Genomic DNA, 15,163 nt, shown 5'->3' with positions numbered 1-15,163 from the left:
GAACCAACACTGACAGTAATTCACAAAGAATCTAATCACTAAAACCTAAATTATCACAGAATCACTAGGTTGGAAGAGACCTTTATGATCAAGTCCAACCCATTCCCTAACACCTCAACTAAACCATGGCACCAAGTGCCACATCCAGTCATTTTTTAAACACATCCAGGGATGGTGACTCCACCACCCCCCTGGGCAGACAATTCCAGTACTTTACCACTCTTTCTGTAAAAACTTTTTCCTAACATCCAACCTAAATCCCCCTTGGTGCAGCTTAAGACTCTGTCCTCTGGTTCTGTCAGTTGCTGCCTGGAGGAAGAGACCAACCCACACCTGACTACAGCCACCTTCCAGGGAACTGTAGAGACTGGTTAAGCTCAAGTATATTGTTTAATTTCGTTGATCCCTATTTTCCTGTTCCCAGAAACATTATAAATGGGAGTGTTGTCTTAGCAGTTGGAGTAATACAGGCCAGGTCAATGTTTGTGAAGGAGAAGGAACTGATCGTTATTTGTGATGGGCTGCAATAACGAAAGTGATTTGAAACCACAGGTGCAGAAGTCATTCTCCAGGTCCTGCTTTTCTCGTCTCTCCTAGGGGCAAGAGCTCTGGAAGCTGGTGATAGGCACAGAGCTGGATGCTGTCCAGCCACAAGAGAGAAAGTAAAAGTGGCAGCTCTGAGAGGGTTCTGGCACAGGCAGAGCAGAGCAGAGCAGCAGGCTGCAGGTTCTGGTGGCCTGTGCTCCAGTGACTTCTCCCCCTGGGTGACCAGCAGGGAAGATGCTGAGAAGCTGCTGTCCATTTCTCTGAAAAGGAAGTGAAAGAGCCAGGGTGGTTCACAGCTTCCCTTGCAGCGGGAGGCTGACAGCTCTGAAGGCAGTAGCATGGAGGCACTTGTGGTTCCAGGAATGGGACTGCATGTCAAAAGCCATTGAGAAAAGTTGCTGAGAGTCCTCCAGCACTACCCTGTATCTCTTATTTGAGATGAGTCAGGGATAAAAAGCAGTGGAGGATAGGATCCCTTCCAGGTAAGAAGTCTAAAATTGGCTCTTTCACGAAGTTCCCCAGGAGATGCAGCCAGAGGTGTGAGCTCGTTCTATAGGACAGGTAGGTGCAGAGAATGATTTTCCAGCAGTTATCGCAACTTTGTCTCCTTTCGTTATTTGGTTGAGGTTTTTTTGTTTTTTTCCTTTGGGTTGGACCTCACATCTAGAAATAAGAAGACTATCCCTTCTCTGGACACTTCCATCTGTGTGCCTCGCTGGTGTGGAGGGTATCTCCTCAGGCTCGCGCGATTTAAGCAAAAAACAAACATAAACCACCAAATGACCCTACCCTAACGAAATACTTTCTGTCTGCAGCCACGATGCCCTTCTGCCCCCCGAGCCAGGGCTGCAGTCCCGCACTCCTGGTGCCTCGGCACCCCGGGCACGCAGCGCTGCGGGTGCGGGACCCTCCGGCGCTGGTAACGTGGCAGCTCCGAGGCGATCCGTGCTCGGAGAGAAGCAGGAGGTCAGCCTGCAAGTTCCACGGATTGAGTCATGTAGAGTTAAACTAACCCCTCCCACAGCCATGGACCACTAAAGCGCCCATTTTCATGAGCACCTCTCACTAAGGCAGCTCGGAGCCGGCAGAGGCTGAGAGAGGAAGGAGGGGGGAGCGCGGGAGGAGGGAGCGAGCACCGGCACTGATGGACGAGCCAAAGGGTAAGGACGGGAGCGAGCCGCCGCTCTCGCAGGCAGCCCGCATCGCCGGCCGGGCTGCGGGGCTCGGCGGGGAGCCCCGGGGCGGCGGCATCCCGCGGCCGGCGCTCGGGGGAGGCTGTGCATATTCATGAGGAGCTCCTCCGGGATGTGCCAGTCAGGCGGGAGCTGCGGCTGCGGCATCCCCGGGCGGCGCGTCCCTCCCTCCGCGCCCGCGGAGCGCTGCCGGCGGTGGGCGAGGGCTCCGCGGCGGGGGCTCGCCGGGGTGGGCGCAGCCGTGCCGCAGTCCGCCCCCGGCTGACATCATCTTCCAGCCGCGGGACTCCCGGCGGCTCCCGGAGGGACGATGCCGAGCTGTGACCGGGGAGCCCGGGCGGGGGGCCGCGGCCGCTCGGGGGGAGCCGGCGGTGGCCGCGGGCTGGCGGTGCCCGGGCGGTGCGGCGGGGGCTCCCGAAGTTTGTCCGCGCCAGAGGCTGGGATCCCCTCCCGCGGCGGGCAGAGCCCCGGCCAGTCCCGGCTGCGAGTCCCGGGGCCGCCCGCGCTGTGCCCGGGGCTCCAAGGGCGAAGGGGGCGGGGAGGGCAGAGAAAAACTCATGGAAGTGTTGGCTGCTCGGAGACCTCGGTGGGAAACAATAGCTGTGGGCTGGAAGCAGAGCGGTGCTGGGTGCACAGAGGGGCTCTCGGTGCACACAGGAGCATTCCCCTCCGCCTCAGCTGCGGTCCTGAGCAGCGGGGCAGCACCGGCGATAGCTGCAGATGCTTATTGCACCGGGATTTCTCTACAAGACACACGTCTTGTGCTTGGCTTTGCCTTTTATAATCAGCTGACACGGTGCGCGTAGCAGCACTAGTCACAGCGTTTGGCAGAAACATTTCCTAGTTTAGTATCAGCTTTTTTCTATCTGGGTGCCTTCCCCTCTGTTTACAGCGCCTTCTGCAGCACGGTCCGTCTGTCCGTGCTGCCGACAGCGCTGCGCTCCGTGCGGGGCTTTCAAACACAAAGCACGAGCTCGGACAAACACGCAAGAGGCGGTAAACGGGGAAAATATTTGGGCAGACAATTTCTTCTTCAGTACCAGGTGGAAGACTATAATTTATCATTGTTATGACAACGGAGAAACAAAATGTGATTTCTCTTTCCCCTCTAGAATAAACAAAATGGTAAACTAGACCTTTCCGACGTTTTATCTTTATAGAATGCAATAAATGACATGTGAGGGGAAGAAGCATTTTCTCAGTCTGACGTACAATAAAATCTAAAGCAAAGACTGGCAGAAGGAGAAGGTTAGCTCATTACTTTATGCAGTCATGAGTGAAGCTGGAAATATTTGGAGATAATTTGCCTCTGTTGAGGATGGAGATAAGAATAGCTTTGAAACCAGTCTTTTGAAAGTTTCATTCCAAAAATGAAATATAATGCTTGAACAGAGATGTCTTTTCTAGTGGGTGAGGAATCACAGGGAAGAAACTTGGATAATGAGAACTGATTTAGGAAAAAACGACCAAGTAAGCCTTCTTTTAGAAAGTGGAATTTTAAAGAGACAGAAGGAAACTAAAGGAAACTGGCAGTGCTCAAACGAATTGCAGATGAGGAAATGATGGTTCTATAATGGACCAACCGCAGAGCATGCAAGTCTTGCAAGGCTCTGTAGGGAATTAGTGCAATAAATAGCAAGGAATTGCATTTCATTGTGTGGGAAAAGAAATCACCACACTGTTTCTGAGAATGCCTCTTGCAGTATCTTTTCCACAGGCAGCAGTCAATGGGCTCAGCACGAGGCAGTCTGGGACAGGTGGCATCTGCCTGGGAGTAGGACGGTTCCACCTTGAAATGCGGCAGAAATGCACACCAAGGGCCTGTCCTTACATCAGAAAGGAATTATTAGGAAGTGTTTCAGTAGGACACCTGCTTCCTGTGAGCCATGTCCACAGGGACTGTAATGAATGCCTTTGGAACACTACTCTTCAGTTTTAGGAAGCTTGTTTTTAAATGCTGATACTGTCAGCTCTGCTTTGAAATTTGGATCAATATGCTAACATGGCCAAGAAAGAAATTCTGTTTGGGATGTTACATAGCAACAGGTTATATCATTGATAACTGAATACATTCTTGGGCAAGAAAGCATGACAACCTCAAAATACATGTTACAAGAAGATACATGGATGTACTTCTGTCTGACAAGAGCATGACACTGATCTCATGTAGACAGCTGTGAAAATAAATAAACCTTATGAATTTTATCTATTTTAACATAAAAGATACTCATGTAGTAACTCTGATTTAGAGGTCTCTATCTACCCAGAGATTAATTAATCACTGTCTGATGACTGCTCTCTATAGATCGTTCCAGCATGGACAGTAATAAAGCAAAATCTGATAGGGAAAAAAAAAGTAAAGGAATGTGAATGGAAAAATCACAAATCTACAGAAGACGTATTGAGCAGCACATCAAAACCAAGAATGAAGAGGACTTTGATTTGTTCATTCAGGTAGTGAAGGCAGCAAGTAGTAGTCAAAACAAGCAAATGAAAAGGAAGTGGACAAAGAGGAAGTGGAGAACATCTGATGGAAAATATAGACACTCAACTGGGGAAAATTATTTAGAGAAAGTAAAGATGTCAGGGGAAAATTTAAGTTTATCACGCCAGGCACAATTCAAAGGAGGCATTTAGTGTGCCTCAGGAGCAAAATAATGTGTGTAGATCAATTGCAAGATTGTTATGGAGGCAGACAGGACAAGATTCTAATGATGATGCAGGACAAAAACAGAGAAGTGTTGGTTAAATGCTTTTCCAAAATTGGGAGGGGATAAATTACTGAATAGATCTCCTCAGTAACCAAGTTTCAATAGCTAGTTTAATTGTATACTTTTGGTTTTGTAGAGAATAAAACTTGTCAAAGTAACTTTTAGAATAATATTGTAGAAATGGGTAACATTGTCAAAATGGATATCGGAATAAATGCATTGAAAAGGAAATTACTTATCCCAGACAGAAGCAAACTGATGAGCTCATGTGGCCCCCTCAAGTGAGCAGATTGGTCTGCATGCTAGAATGGAAATAGTTCCACTTGCAAGAGTCTGCAGCAAGAACTTCAAGGAATATGTTTCTTCTGGGTTTGGAACTTGGCTGGAGAATGCACTTATAAGAAGGAGTGGTGGGAAGTATTTCAAGTACTGGTAGATCTTTTAATCTGTCTTTGCTTTCTTGAAGGCTCTTTTGTTTACACAGTAAGTCAGCTGACTTAAAAATAGATGTCACACAAGCCTGGTCTGATTCCCATTCGGAAAAAAAAACCCAGAGACTGAATTTGTCTTATGTACATGAGCACTCATTGAAGTTCTAGGGAAAAAGTAAGCATTCTTAAAAGCTGAGTGTTGACCAAACCTGGGCTGTAAGTTAAGGCACTTCTAAAGCCCAACTTTCCTGATAGTTAAGAATCACTGCACAAAAGGGGAACTGGAAGAACTGAATTCCCTGGCTGGTATTTGACAGCCATGGTCTGGATTATAAGTGTAGGACTGGGAAGGCCCCGGTCCTTTATTTTCCAACTAATTATTTGCACTTGTTTTATTTTCCAGAGGAAAAAAAATGTGGTCGAAAAGAGTAAATATGAATACCTTCCATGTTTAAACTTCTTCACAATAGATGCACTTCTGATGTTCTGATTGCAAAAGACTCCCTATGACTCTCTAGCAAAGAATGAACTAATGGATTAAGACCTGGATAACAATAGACCTCAAAATAGTTATCAAAGGAAATAATCATGAAACAGCTGTGTTTTCAGAGGTATTCTGCAAGAGGCCTGATGGCATTAGACATTTCCAATAATCATCTAAAGAGCATAAAATCATTGCTGATTTGCAGATGGAATTTGTCAATGCTGGGAGGACCAGTACAAATACCAATTAAGTCAGAGGAAAAAGCCTAAAGAAGCCAAGAGTGGTTGGAAAGATAAAGAGCAAACAAAAGGCTTTAAGCCAAGCTTGTAAAAGCACAGCTAATGTGACTTTGTGAGGAAAATTGGACATTCAAACACTGAATAGACCAGAAAGATTTCCAGACAATGTTGTTCAGAAAAAAAAATATGTAGAGGTGTGTGTGTGTGTATGTGAATGTCTATAAATATATAGATATATATGCCTAGGACAGCCATAACTCAGAGGTTTTTGGTTCTTCATTTCCGTGGAGGGAGAAAGTTGTCCTCTTGTCAACCTTATTGTGACCACTGCAATCTGTTTGCTCCTCAACTTGTACTTACCAGAAACATGTAGAAAACCCATGAGGAACTTCAAGAGGAGAAAGAATAAATTTAAGAGGCTGAACATCTGAAAAACAAAGGGTTACAGAAGCTATAATAATTTATAATCTTTTTGGTTTTGCCTAAGTTGCATAACTAGCATAGTGTGGTGCAAAAGTATCATGCTTAGTTACATTCCTTCTTTTCCTAAGACATCTTTCCACCTGTGGTTTTGAGAGCAGCTAGGAAATGAAACTTTTGGGCTAATACCCTCTGGGTGGGCATTTTTATACTTCTTACTGGCCCAATGCCTAATAATAGTGTTTCACAGAATTGGGTGTGGTTGAAAATATGTTGAGACAGAAGCTGAGATCTCAGATTAGAAATTATCTGTTCAAGGTGGTTAAGATGTGGTTAAAGACTGAAGTGTTTAGGCTGAACTTTGAGATTAAGTAGGTGATACTGAAGTCACTTTGGAGAGCCACATCATAAGAGATTGGTATTGTTTGAGACTGATAAAATTTAAATTTTAAGATTTTAGATTATGTTCACAAGAGAAGTACCCCAGCTGGTTTTCTGAAAGCTGAATTAGATGGGGACTACTTATAAAACTCTAGTATTGTTTTGTCATGTCGGTGTGAGAACTGCCTTTAAGTTTCAACTCATCGGAAGCCTCCCTTTGGTGAGCAGAGCTGCAGGTTTATGGCAGGCATTTCCATCAGTGTCTCTTAGTCACAGAGCTGTTGCCAGAATACTCACACAGAGAACAGCACAGCCTAAGGATGCACTTCTACAGCTGGTGTCATTTGATATAAATCTTGCTGCTGAAAGAAAAAAGAGACCTGTCCTTGTCTCTAGCCTTGTTATTTTTATTCTGTCATAACTTTCAGCTTGTCCAACTTGAAAGTCAGCACTGGCCCAAGTGAGAGAACAGAAGGAGGGTAAAAGTCACTTCCGTGAAAGTTAGGAGGTGCAGGGGGAAAATCTTCACTGCAACACAAGGGGAGACACGAAACAAGCCCTGTGCTCTGAAACACTGCCTTAGCAGCACCAGTTAAGAAATGAGCTAAGGGGAAAAGTGTGAGAGACCAGATGGAAGAGAACAGAGTCAGTTAAGTGCACACTGAACAAATTCATCTGCTCACATCATCTCATGCATTCACTGCCCCCAAATGTGGAAAATGCTGCAAAGATCTGTTTCCCAGTCTGCTCTTTGGGCTCCTTGTCCCTCTGTCCCTAGTGCTGCACTGGCTGCTCACACCCGAGGGTGATGCAGGCAGTGTAATAGTCAGTGCTGTCACTGTTCTCTTGGTGCCTAGCCACCACCAGTAATGCCACAACTCTGCCTATTATGGTTCTTGTCTGGAACCTTTGGGGCCCATATTTGTCCATTCCAGCTTGGGAAGAGCTTCCAGTGAAGATCTGCAGACTGCTTCACTGTCTTCCTTCTCACTGCCTTTCAAGTTCCCTTTGTGCTGTCAGCACAGGGATTAAGTTTCTAGCATGAGGAGACGTGCATCCATCAGTCTGACCCATGCTGTTCTCTGCTCCCTTGTGACCTTCACCCAGCTGAATGCTACATCTCTTCTGACTAAAAAGCAACCCTTACAGGGTAACTGACTGATTTACAGGCTGGGACTTGCAGCTTTGAGCAAACATTTTTATGTTGCTTAAGTAGAAGTTGAAGAGTCTTAGTTTGATTTCTATTCTCCCCCTTGTTTCTGATCCTCTTGAGAATGCTGGCCCTGCTCACAAATACTGGTGAATTCCAGAGTGTTCTTGATGGAGAGGATGCAAAGAAAATGGAACTATTTTAACAAAGAAACGAGATTTAATTTGTTTTTTCATTAACTGTCTGCAACCTCTCAGCCAAAGCTCAAACCACCCCTGGCCTTTGAGCTCTGTGTGCTGACTGGAAAAGGTGAGTCAGCAGCTCAGGACTCAGAAACCACTTCAGCCTCTCAGCTGGTTCACAGCACTGTCACAATCTGCTTGTGGGGCTGCTGAGACGGAGGAGAGACGGGAGAGGCTGGTTCAGGGGCTGTGGTTTCTAACCAGAAGGCACACTGCAGCTGGGGGCAGGGGAGCCAGCAGCATCTCCACCTTCCTCCCTGGGCTTAGCAAGAAGGGGTAGACTCCTCCAAAAGTGAGGGATGGAGGGAGTTTGGAGTCCCTTCAGTACAGCTAATGGATAGAAACCTCCAGGGTGCATGGCAGAGCCCAGGGAGCAGGCATGCAGTGGGGGGAAAGGTGGAGCTGCTTTGTGGAGAGTGGGTTTGGTGCTGGAGACAGGTAACAGAGTGGGATTCCTCTGCTGAAAACTGTCCCTCCCTGCTCTTTGCCAGAATGGGAGTGGGCAGCTCCCATTCAGCCAGGAGAGCATCTGCTCTTTGCCAGTCAGCCCCTACCTGCTGGTTCCAAATTCTTTTGGGGAATGCACTGGAAATCTGCAATTTTTCTTGAATTGAATGTATTAAGTAAGCTGATCTAAAGCTCCTATATATTTAGTCTCACTTCATTGAAATAATATAGGAAGCTTATTGTTTGTCAGTTTTGTTTGAACTGCAGTAAACAGCGGAAGCCCAAAAGAACTTTATTCTGGTAAATATACTGGTCATGCTCTTGTTTACAATATTTAGAAATACTGCTGTGACCAAAAGCATGAAAGCCATATGAAAATGAAGCAAAGAATGTTCCAGCAGTGTTCTTTAGAATTTATTCTGCCATTAACTATAGAGAGTTAGGACTGTATTTGAAAGGCGGAACTATGGCATAAGACAGAGGTGGGTAGTCCCTTTTTGTGGCAGAGCAAACAGCAGTTAAGCAAACTGTGAAACTAAACCTCTGCACTTCATCTTAAAAACAGTGGTTTACAATAGAACCTGGCCCCATGCTATGAACTCCTTGTTAAAGACAGTAATTTCACAGTTGCTTTTTAGGTTACAAAGCGTGTCTCCGCTACAGAGACTAGTAATTTCTCTACCAATTTAAGAATTTTCAGTCATGTGGCCACTTGGCACTTAAGAATGTTAACTGGAACCCATAGCCCTTGCTGGGAATAGATGTCCCTCTGTAAATAGGGATTTGGAGGACTTATTTTGCCTCTCTATTTCTCAGGAGACTGTAACCATAAATCTACACATCTTGGGAATTTTTGGTGTGGTGTAGCCGTTGGTCTTTAGTTTATTGGCATTTTTATAATGTAGTAACAAATTCTTTTAACTCTGCTGGTTTCTCCTTCCTCCATCCCTGAGGTTAGTCTGCAGGAAGGAGACACAGGGAATGCCTTCATTCCTCCGTGGGACTCTGTTGCCTGTGTTTCTCTTTTCCAGCATGTTTCTTCTAACCTAAATAACATTTTCAATTTTTATTCCCTGTTTTTAAAGTTGTAGCAGAACTGCATATAAATTGTAGCGTGAGTCATGTGTGTACTTTACTGGACCATTACTCTCCAAATTGTTGTTAGTCTGGCAGAACATCAGAGAATATATCAAAATGATGGAAGATGAATTTAAGAGTAGCTGTCGCCAAAGCGTGCTGCTCTTTCCCTGGACCTTGGGAACTCTGCCTCCCTGCAGGAGGGAGTGTGCTGCAACCCCTGGTCCATGAGAGCTGCCCAGACAAGTGGATGAGGTGGTCCACAGGGCAGAGCATTGGGATGTCTGCTGCTCTCTTATGCTTTTTCACCAGCTGGGGGAATACGGCTAATGGTGGTGACTCTGTAAACTCCTTGGCAATGTATGGGTGAAAAGCACCGTGTCAAATATAAGTGTTATGAGTTGTTATTAGGGAAAGGCTGGCAAAAGTATGATGGAGCCTCCAGCATTACCTGTTTTGTATTAGTTTCCCATATGATGTGGGCAGAGAGTGCTGCTGAGAGCTGGGGTCAGCTGTGAAAGCCACAGAGCCAAGGGAAGACACTGGGAAGGTGGAGAGTTGCTTGGTGAGAAGGTGCTGAGAGAAGGCTGGACTCATATAAGAATGTGACATGGGGAAATGTGAGTGCAAAAAGCCTCCTTGTGGGTGCTGTGGTTCTGTTCTGGGATATCTGCAGCCCTGTCTCACAGGAGCCTTATGAGAGAAGCTGAGGTTAATGCCAGCCTTACCCTGCAAGCCTGGATATAAACTGTACCAGGCCCTGGGTAGTGTGACAATGGTCTCACCCTGTACTGTCACAGGGAGCTGCTCAGCAGGTGACAGGCTGAAAACAGCTCCAGCCCTAACACTGTCCCTGAGATCTTGGTTGTAAACCATATAAACCCTCTGTGATGAGTCTGGTAGTGACACCCAGCAGGGATAGGCTTCACAGCTGCTCTGCAGGATTTCAGCATCCTCTGACTTCCCAAAGACTGCCACTGCTGCTGTGCTCATGAGTGCTGTGCCACAAGCTCTGAGCAGGAGACCTGGCTGCATCTGAGCAGCAGAGCTGCATGGTTACCACAGCAGCCCCAAAACCTACTTCCTTTGCTGTTGAAATAACCTAACCAAACCAAGGAGACCTTTTCCCAGCTGCAATGATGGCCTGTGGAAACACACCATGCATAAGGTAGGCACACAGCTGAAGGAGCAGAAATACTGCAGCTAGCCTGGAAGAAATGTGAATGGAAATATGTGTGTCAGAGAGAGAAGCAGCAGCAGATGAAGGGGTGAAAGAATGGTCTGTATTGATAACCAAGGATGTAACTGACTGCACTAAAACTGGGCAAGTGCTGAAAAATGTGTTTGTGACAAGCCTGGCTGCCTGTGCCCTGATAAGCCTGACATGGAAAAGGCCTGGATGCTGATAAAGCTGCTGTGCCAATGAGTTCCTGGGGAACAAAACTGCTCAAGTAACAGAAGGATCACAGTGAATTCACAACACATCCTCCCTGCAGGTTGTGCTTCTCCTCTCCCAGCAAGCAGACAGTGGGAGCTAAGGTACCCAAAGTGAGGGGGGGAAAGGCACTGAGCAGTCACCTGCTCTAGATAAAAGGAATTTCCAGGCAAAAGGATCACCCTGGTAACCATTAACTCCTGATGGCAAAAGATGTCAAGAGACCTGCTCAAGAATCACTGAAGAGGAAGCCAAGAGGGGCAGTGAGGATTTGGCATTTGGCACACTTGGTCTCACCTCCCACAGGATCGTGCTGGAGCACCTCGGCGAGCTCGGTGCCTGTGAGTAGGGGGAGTGAGCCTGGGTGAGAAAATGGGACCAAAACAATTTTCCAAAACTAACATTTTCTTCCTGTTTCATAAGGTCATGCACCATTGCTACATTAATTAGCTGTATCATAGCTTTATTAAAAACTTCTTCATTCCCAAACAAAACTTTCAGATCTTTTCTTTATTTATAACTGGTATGGCCATCAGAGTTTAAGAAGCTTTTGTTTTGATGTGATCAGTGTAGCAAAAATATAAACAAGCCTAAGCTGAGCTGGAGGAGGCTCTAAAGGCTGAAAGATACTTGATAAAAATATCAGACAAAACAGGAGGGCAAGGAAAGCTCTCAGGTATTTTCAGTGATGTCAAGTGCAAAACTAAAACTACTCCCAAGATTTTGACTTCACCGTTTCCACCCAAAGTAAGTTGACTTCCCACATGCCTGCGTAAAGGATGAGCAGGTCATGCTCCAGGAAGAGACCTACTGCTGAGAGTCATCTGAATAAGACTGCTGTGGGAGCCCAGCCAGTTTACAAATGGATTGAAGGCTAGGGTTCCCACACCTCTGAGGAGACAGCCCCAAGGAGTTACTGTGCAGCTCCTGCTTCTCCTGCAGCTGCTAGCCTTCCCTCCCCTATTCCACATCTCTTTAAGTGAGCCCCATCTCTTTGGGATCAAATCCTGCTTTCAATTAGTGTTGTTTGCCTTATGAGCATCTGAAGTTCAAGTTATTTTTCTCTTGTTTGTCTTTTTCTGAGTTTAATTGTTTCCTGTATAAGATGGTGGTTTCCATAGATACCTTGGACATAATTTATCTCTCCTTCCTGGACATACAGTTCCTCCCAATGAATTACACAACAATTTGCCATATCTGCTTGGATGGTTTCTTCATCCACATCACTGCTATACTGAACATTTTAACACTGTTGGTCTAACATGTCATCTTGATAAGCTGCCTTGTTCTCTTTGCACAGCTTTCAATCCACATGATGGAACTCTTGTCCAGTCAGTTTTAAATTCAAAAATGGTACTATGCATGTCTATTTTAGGATTTTGTACTGATAATTGTTGGAAACTTTAGCTCAGCTTTTCTCTGCTATGGGTAACTGTTAAACAGAACAGTGTTTTGTTATTTTTGTTCCCCTCCCCCCCGCCCTTGAGAAATGTTATCAAAGAACAAAGTCTGGCAAAACATTCAGGATTGGTATGCTCCTAACTGAGAGCTGAGATAGCAATGACGTTGTTCTTTTAGACAGCTCTAGCGTGAGTTTTCTCCCTTTATCCTGTCTCCACCTTGTCCCAGAGGAAAGTGTTTGTCCTGGATTGCTGAGATAGATGCTAATGTGAGTCACTGCTTGGTATTTGGTGGTGAGAAATTAGAGCACTATCAGTCGCCCCAAGTCCTAACAGAAACAAAGGAAAATCTGGACGTGGTGTAAGTTAGTGCTTTCTTGGGTGTACTTTGCTCTTATCAGCTATTCAATGCACAAGTGGGGCTGTTCTGCTGATTCAGCCTCACAAGAAATGATTTCAGGGCAGCTCCAGGCCACACTTAAGGAATTACAAAGGAGACCATTAGAGTCACAAGTTTTCTCTTTAGCTGATTTATAAATGGATTTGTTTTCTTTCTTGCTCATTTGTCCCAGAGCTGTTAATAAATAACCTTTTCAATGTCCCTGCTCCTGCAGGAGATGTGAGGAAAATGTGTGCTCATGTGAACTTGCTGCAAGCTCTGCAGCTGGGCTGGAAGGCTGGCTCTGGCTTGAGCTGGACCTCCCCTCCCAAGCCAGAGGGGGAATGGTGCTGGGAAACACAGTGGCTCCAGGGAAGCAGCAGACCTGCTATGGGCCCAGAACACCCTGGGCAGAAGCGTGGGCTGCTGTGACTGCCCCTCGTATCCATGCCGCCTTATCAAAATATTTCATGTTTGTGTTTTGAAATATTTGAGGCAAGAATAGTGGGGAGAGGGAAGATTAATGGAGACACAAATTGAAGGTCAAACTATGACTTGATTATAAATGGGTTTCTTTTCCTGAGCCTAATTCTTCTCTCAGGATTTACTGCACATCCCAGTAATGAGCAATCAGAATTTTAGAGATTAATAACATCCTGTGCCAGCCCATTCATCCAGCAGAACTCCTTTGCTGTTTTGTTACATGTCAGCATGAGGCTCCAGCCTTTTCAAAGTGCTCCTCTGACCATGAAAATTTAGATTCATATTTACCTTATTACCTTTGGAACTTCCAAGATGTATTTCATCTCTTACGCTCAGGAACTTTGTCAAGGCCTGTGCCCCGCAGTAGCCTTTGATCCCATGTTCCTGACCATTGGTTGTCACTAAAAATACCACAGGGAAATTTGTTTCCTGCTATTTGAAATGGAAATTGTAGCAGCATGAGGAACAGAGAATTATATTCATGCCAAATATCATGAGCGGAATTCTCCTCATGGTTTGTGGGAATCCTAGTTATTAAGGCTGACCTCTGAGAAATCAGTATATTTTTCCACAAGGCCTAGGCAGTGGATGTGCTCCTCAGCAAGCGAAAGAAACTATTCCAGCTGTTCCTTGTCCTGTGCTCTGCAATGAGGAATTGAGATCACAGTGCTGACAGCTGGAGGTAAGGGGGTGAGATGGGAAGTGTTTAAGCAGAGTGCTATCTTTTTCTGTGCATGCAGCCCTAACCCTGGTCTGCTGAAAGGAGGCAGCAGGGCTGCTGCCCTGCCTGAATAGCAAGGGGTCTTTGCCTCCTCTGCTAGGATTAGCTGCAAAGGGAAGGCGCCTGCAGTGTTCTCTGCTGCAAATGGATGCTATGTTAAGGGAGGAAAAACTCACTGTGTACCTTACAGGACTGAGAAATGCTCCTCTAGGGCAGCAAATGGACGTGCTGGAAATCACAGCATTAAGGGGTGGCAGCACCTGGGAACAGGCAAGATCCCAGGCACAGTTAGGCACTGCAGCTCATGCACTCACACGTGGGACTGCTGTGGAATGGGCATCACCCCCAGGGGACTTGCCAGGGCTGGTGCTGCACCAGCTTGGAACAGTATTTCTGTGTCTGTGATCAGTCTCCAATGGTTTTTGGTCCTGAATGGGAAGTGAAACTTCAGGAGAAATGCTGGTTGCTTTTCTTGCAGAGATCATCAGGCAGCACAGGCAGTGGCTCCACTTGCTGACATGTGGCATTTTGGGCAGCTGTGCTGTTTATTTTGGAAAGCAGGGAAGTGAGCCCCTGAAAGCAGCAATGTTGTTCCACACACAAGGTGATCCCAGAAATCTACAGTTCAGAGAAAACCATCCTTGAGGTGTGGTGAGAGGCGTGGTGGCCTCAGCCCCTCCGAGGCAGGAAAGGTTGGCAGTGGAGAGGGCACGCTGGGGTTCTGTTGGGATCACTGGGACCCAAACTGTGCTGGGTGCAGAGCAAGCTGTGGCAGATTGGGTGTCTGGATCTCTTTCCCCATCAGAACCTCCTGAGGGGCGTTGCAGCATTTACAAAGCTCAGGACTTTTTGTTCTCCAGGAAGTTTCTGAACTTGCTGGCCCAACGTGGGTGTTGAAGGGGGGAGTGGTTGTTCTGGAGGCTGTTTCCTCTCTTTTTTCTGTGATAACTTGTACATCCCCTCATGTGTGGGTGGTTGGTGGGACGCAGGAAGGGGTGGATGATGTGACTCACATATCACCCATCTTCCAGTGTAAGTAGTGGTCCTGCTGTCTTCAGTAGCAACAATTCATAGCTGAACACAATAGCTGCCTGGGGCTGCACTGGCAGCAAGAGACCAAAGCACTGAAGGTAGTGCCTGCACCAGCCAGGATGCTGGAGACAGACAAGGGCATGGCTCTCTATATAGAAAACCTGATATGATGGTGGATTTTAGTGAAAGACAAGGCAAGAACTGAGGGTGACCATCTCACAATTTGCAATGCATTACTTCTAGATCAAGAGAAATGTGTGTTGACCCCAGTCTCAAGAGGAAAAGAGGAATTTCTATGGGAGTTTAGAATTATTATAAAAGTAATGCACACTTATTCTGTGTCAACAAAGTCCAGTAGCTCTTCAAAGAAATAACATCACAAAATAAAAAAT

The 15,163-nt window shown here is 46.1% G+C and overlaps 1 protein-coding gene across 2 annotated transcripts in view; it reads left to right on the top strand.

Moving 5' to 3' along the window:
• Positions 1-819: 819 nt before the first annotated feature.
• ENTPD1 (ectonucleoside triphosphate diphosphohydrolase 1) overlaps positions 820-15,163 on the top strand; it is a 33,078-nt gene continuing 18,734 nt past the window's right edge. The window contains exon 1 of one of the 2 annotated variants that reach the window (XM_033066227.1): positions 820-1,107. Coding sequence is in view for 1 of the 2 variants with exons in the window: in XM_033066226.2 (XP_032922117.1) it covers positions 1,691-1,706 (16 nt within the window). In the remaining variant the exon portion in view is untranslated. Of the gene's footprint in view, positions 1,108-1,479; positions 1,707-15,163 lie in introns of those variants that run through there. The other variant, XM_033066226.2, reaches the window with a different exon arrangement.

Source organism: Catharus ustulatus, chromosome 8, assembly GCF_009819885.2.
Source record: "Catharus ustulatus isolate bCatUst1 chromosome 8, bCatUst1.pri.v2, whole genome shotgun sequence".
NCBI lineage: Eukaryota > Metazoa > Chordata > Aves > Passeriformes > Turdidae > Catharus > Catharus ustulatus.
The sequence above is the reverse complement of the archived record's forward strand: the minus strand, read 5'-3'. Positions and strand labels throughout refer to the sequence as shown.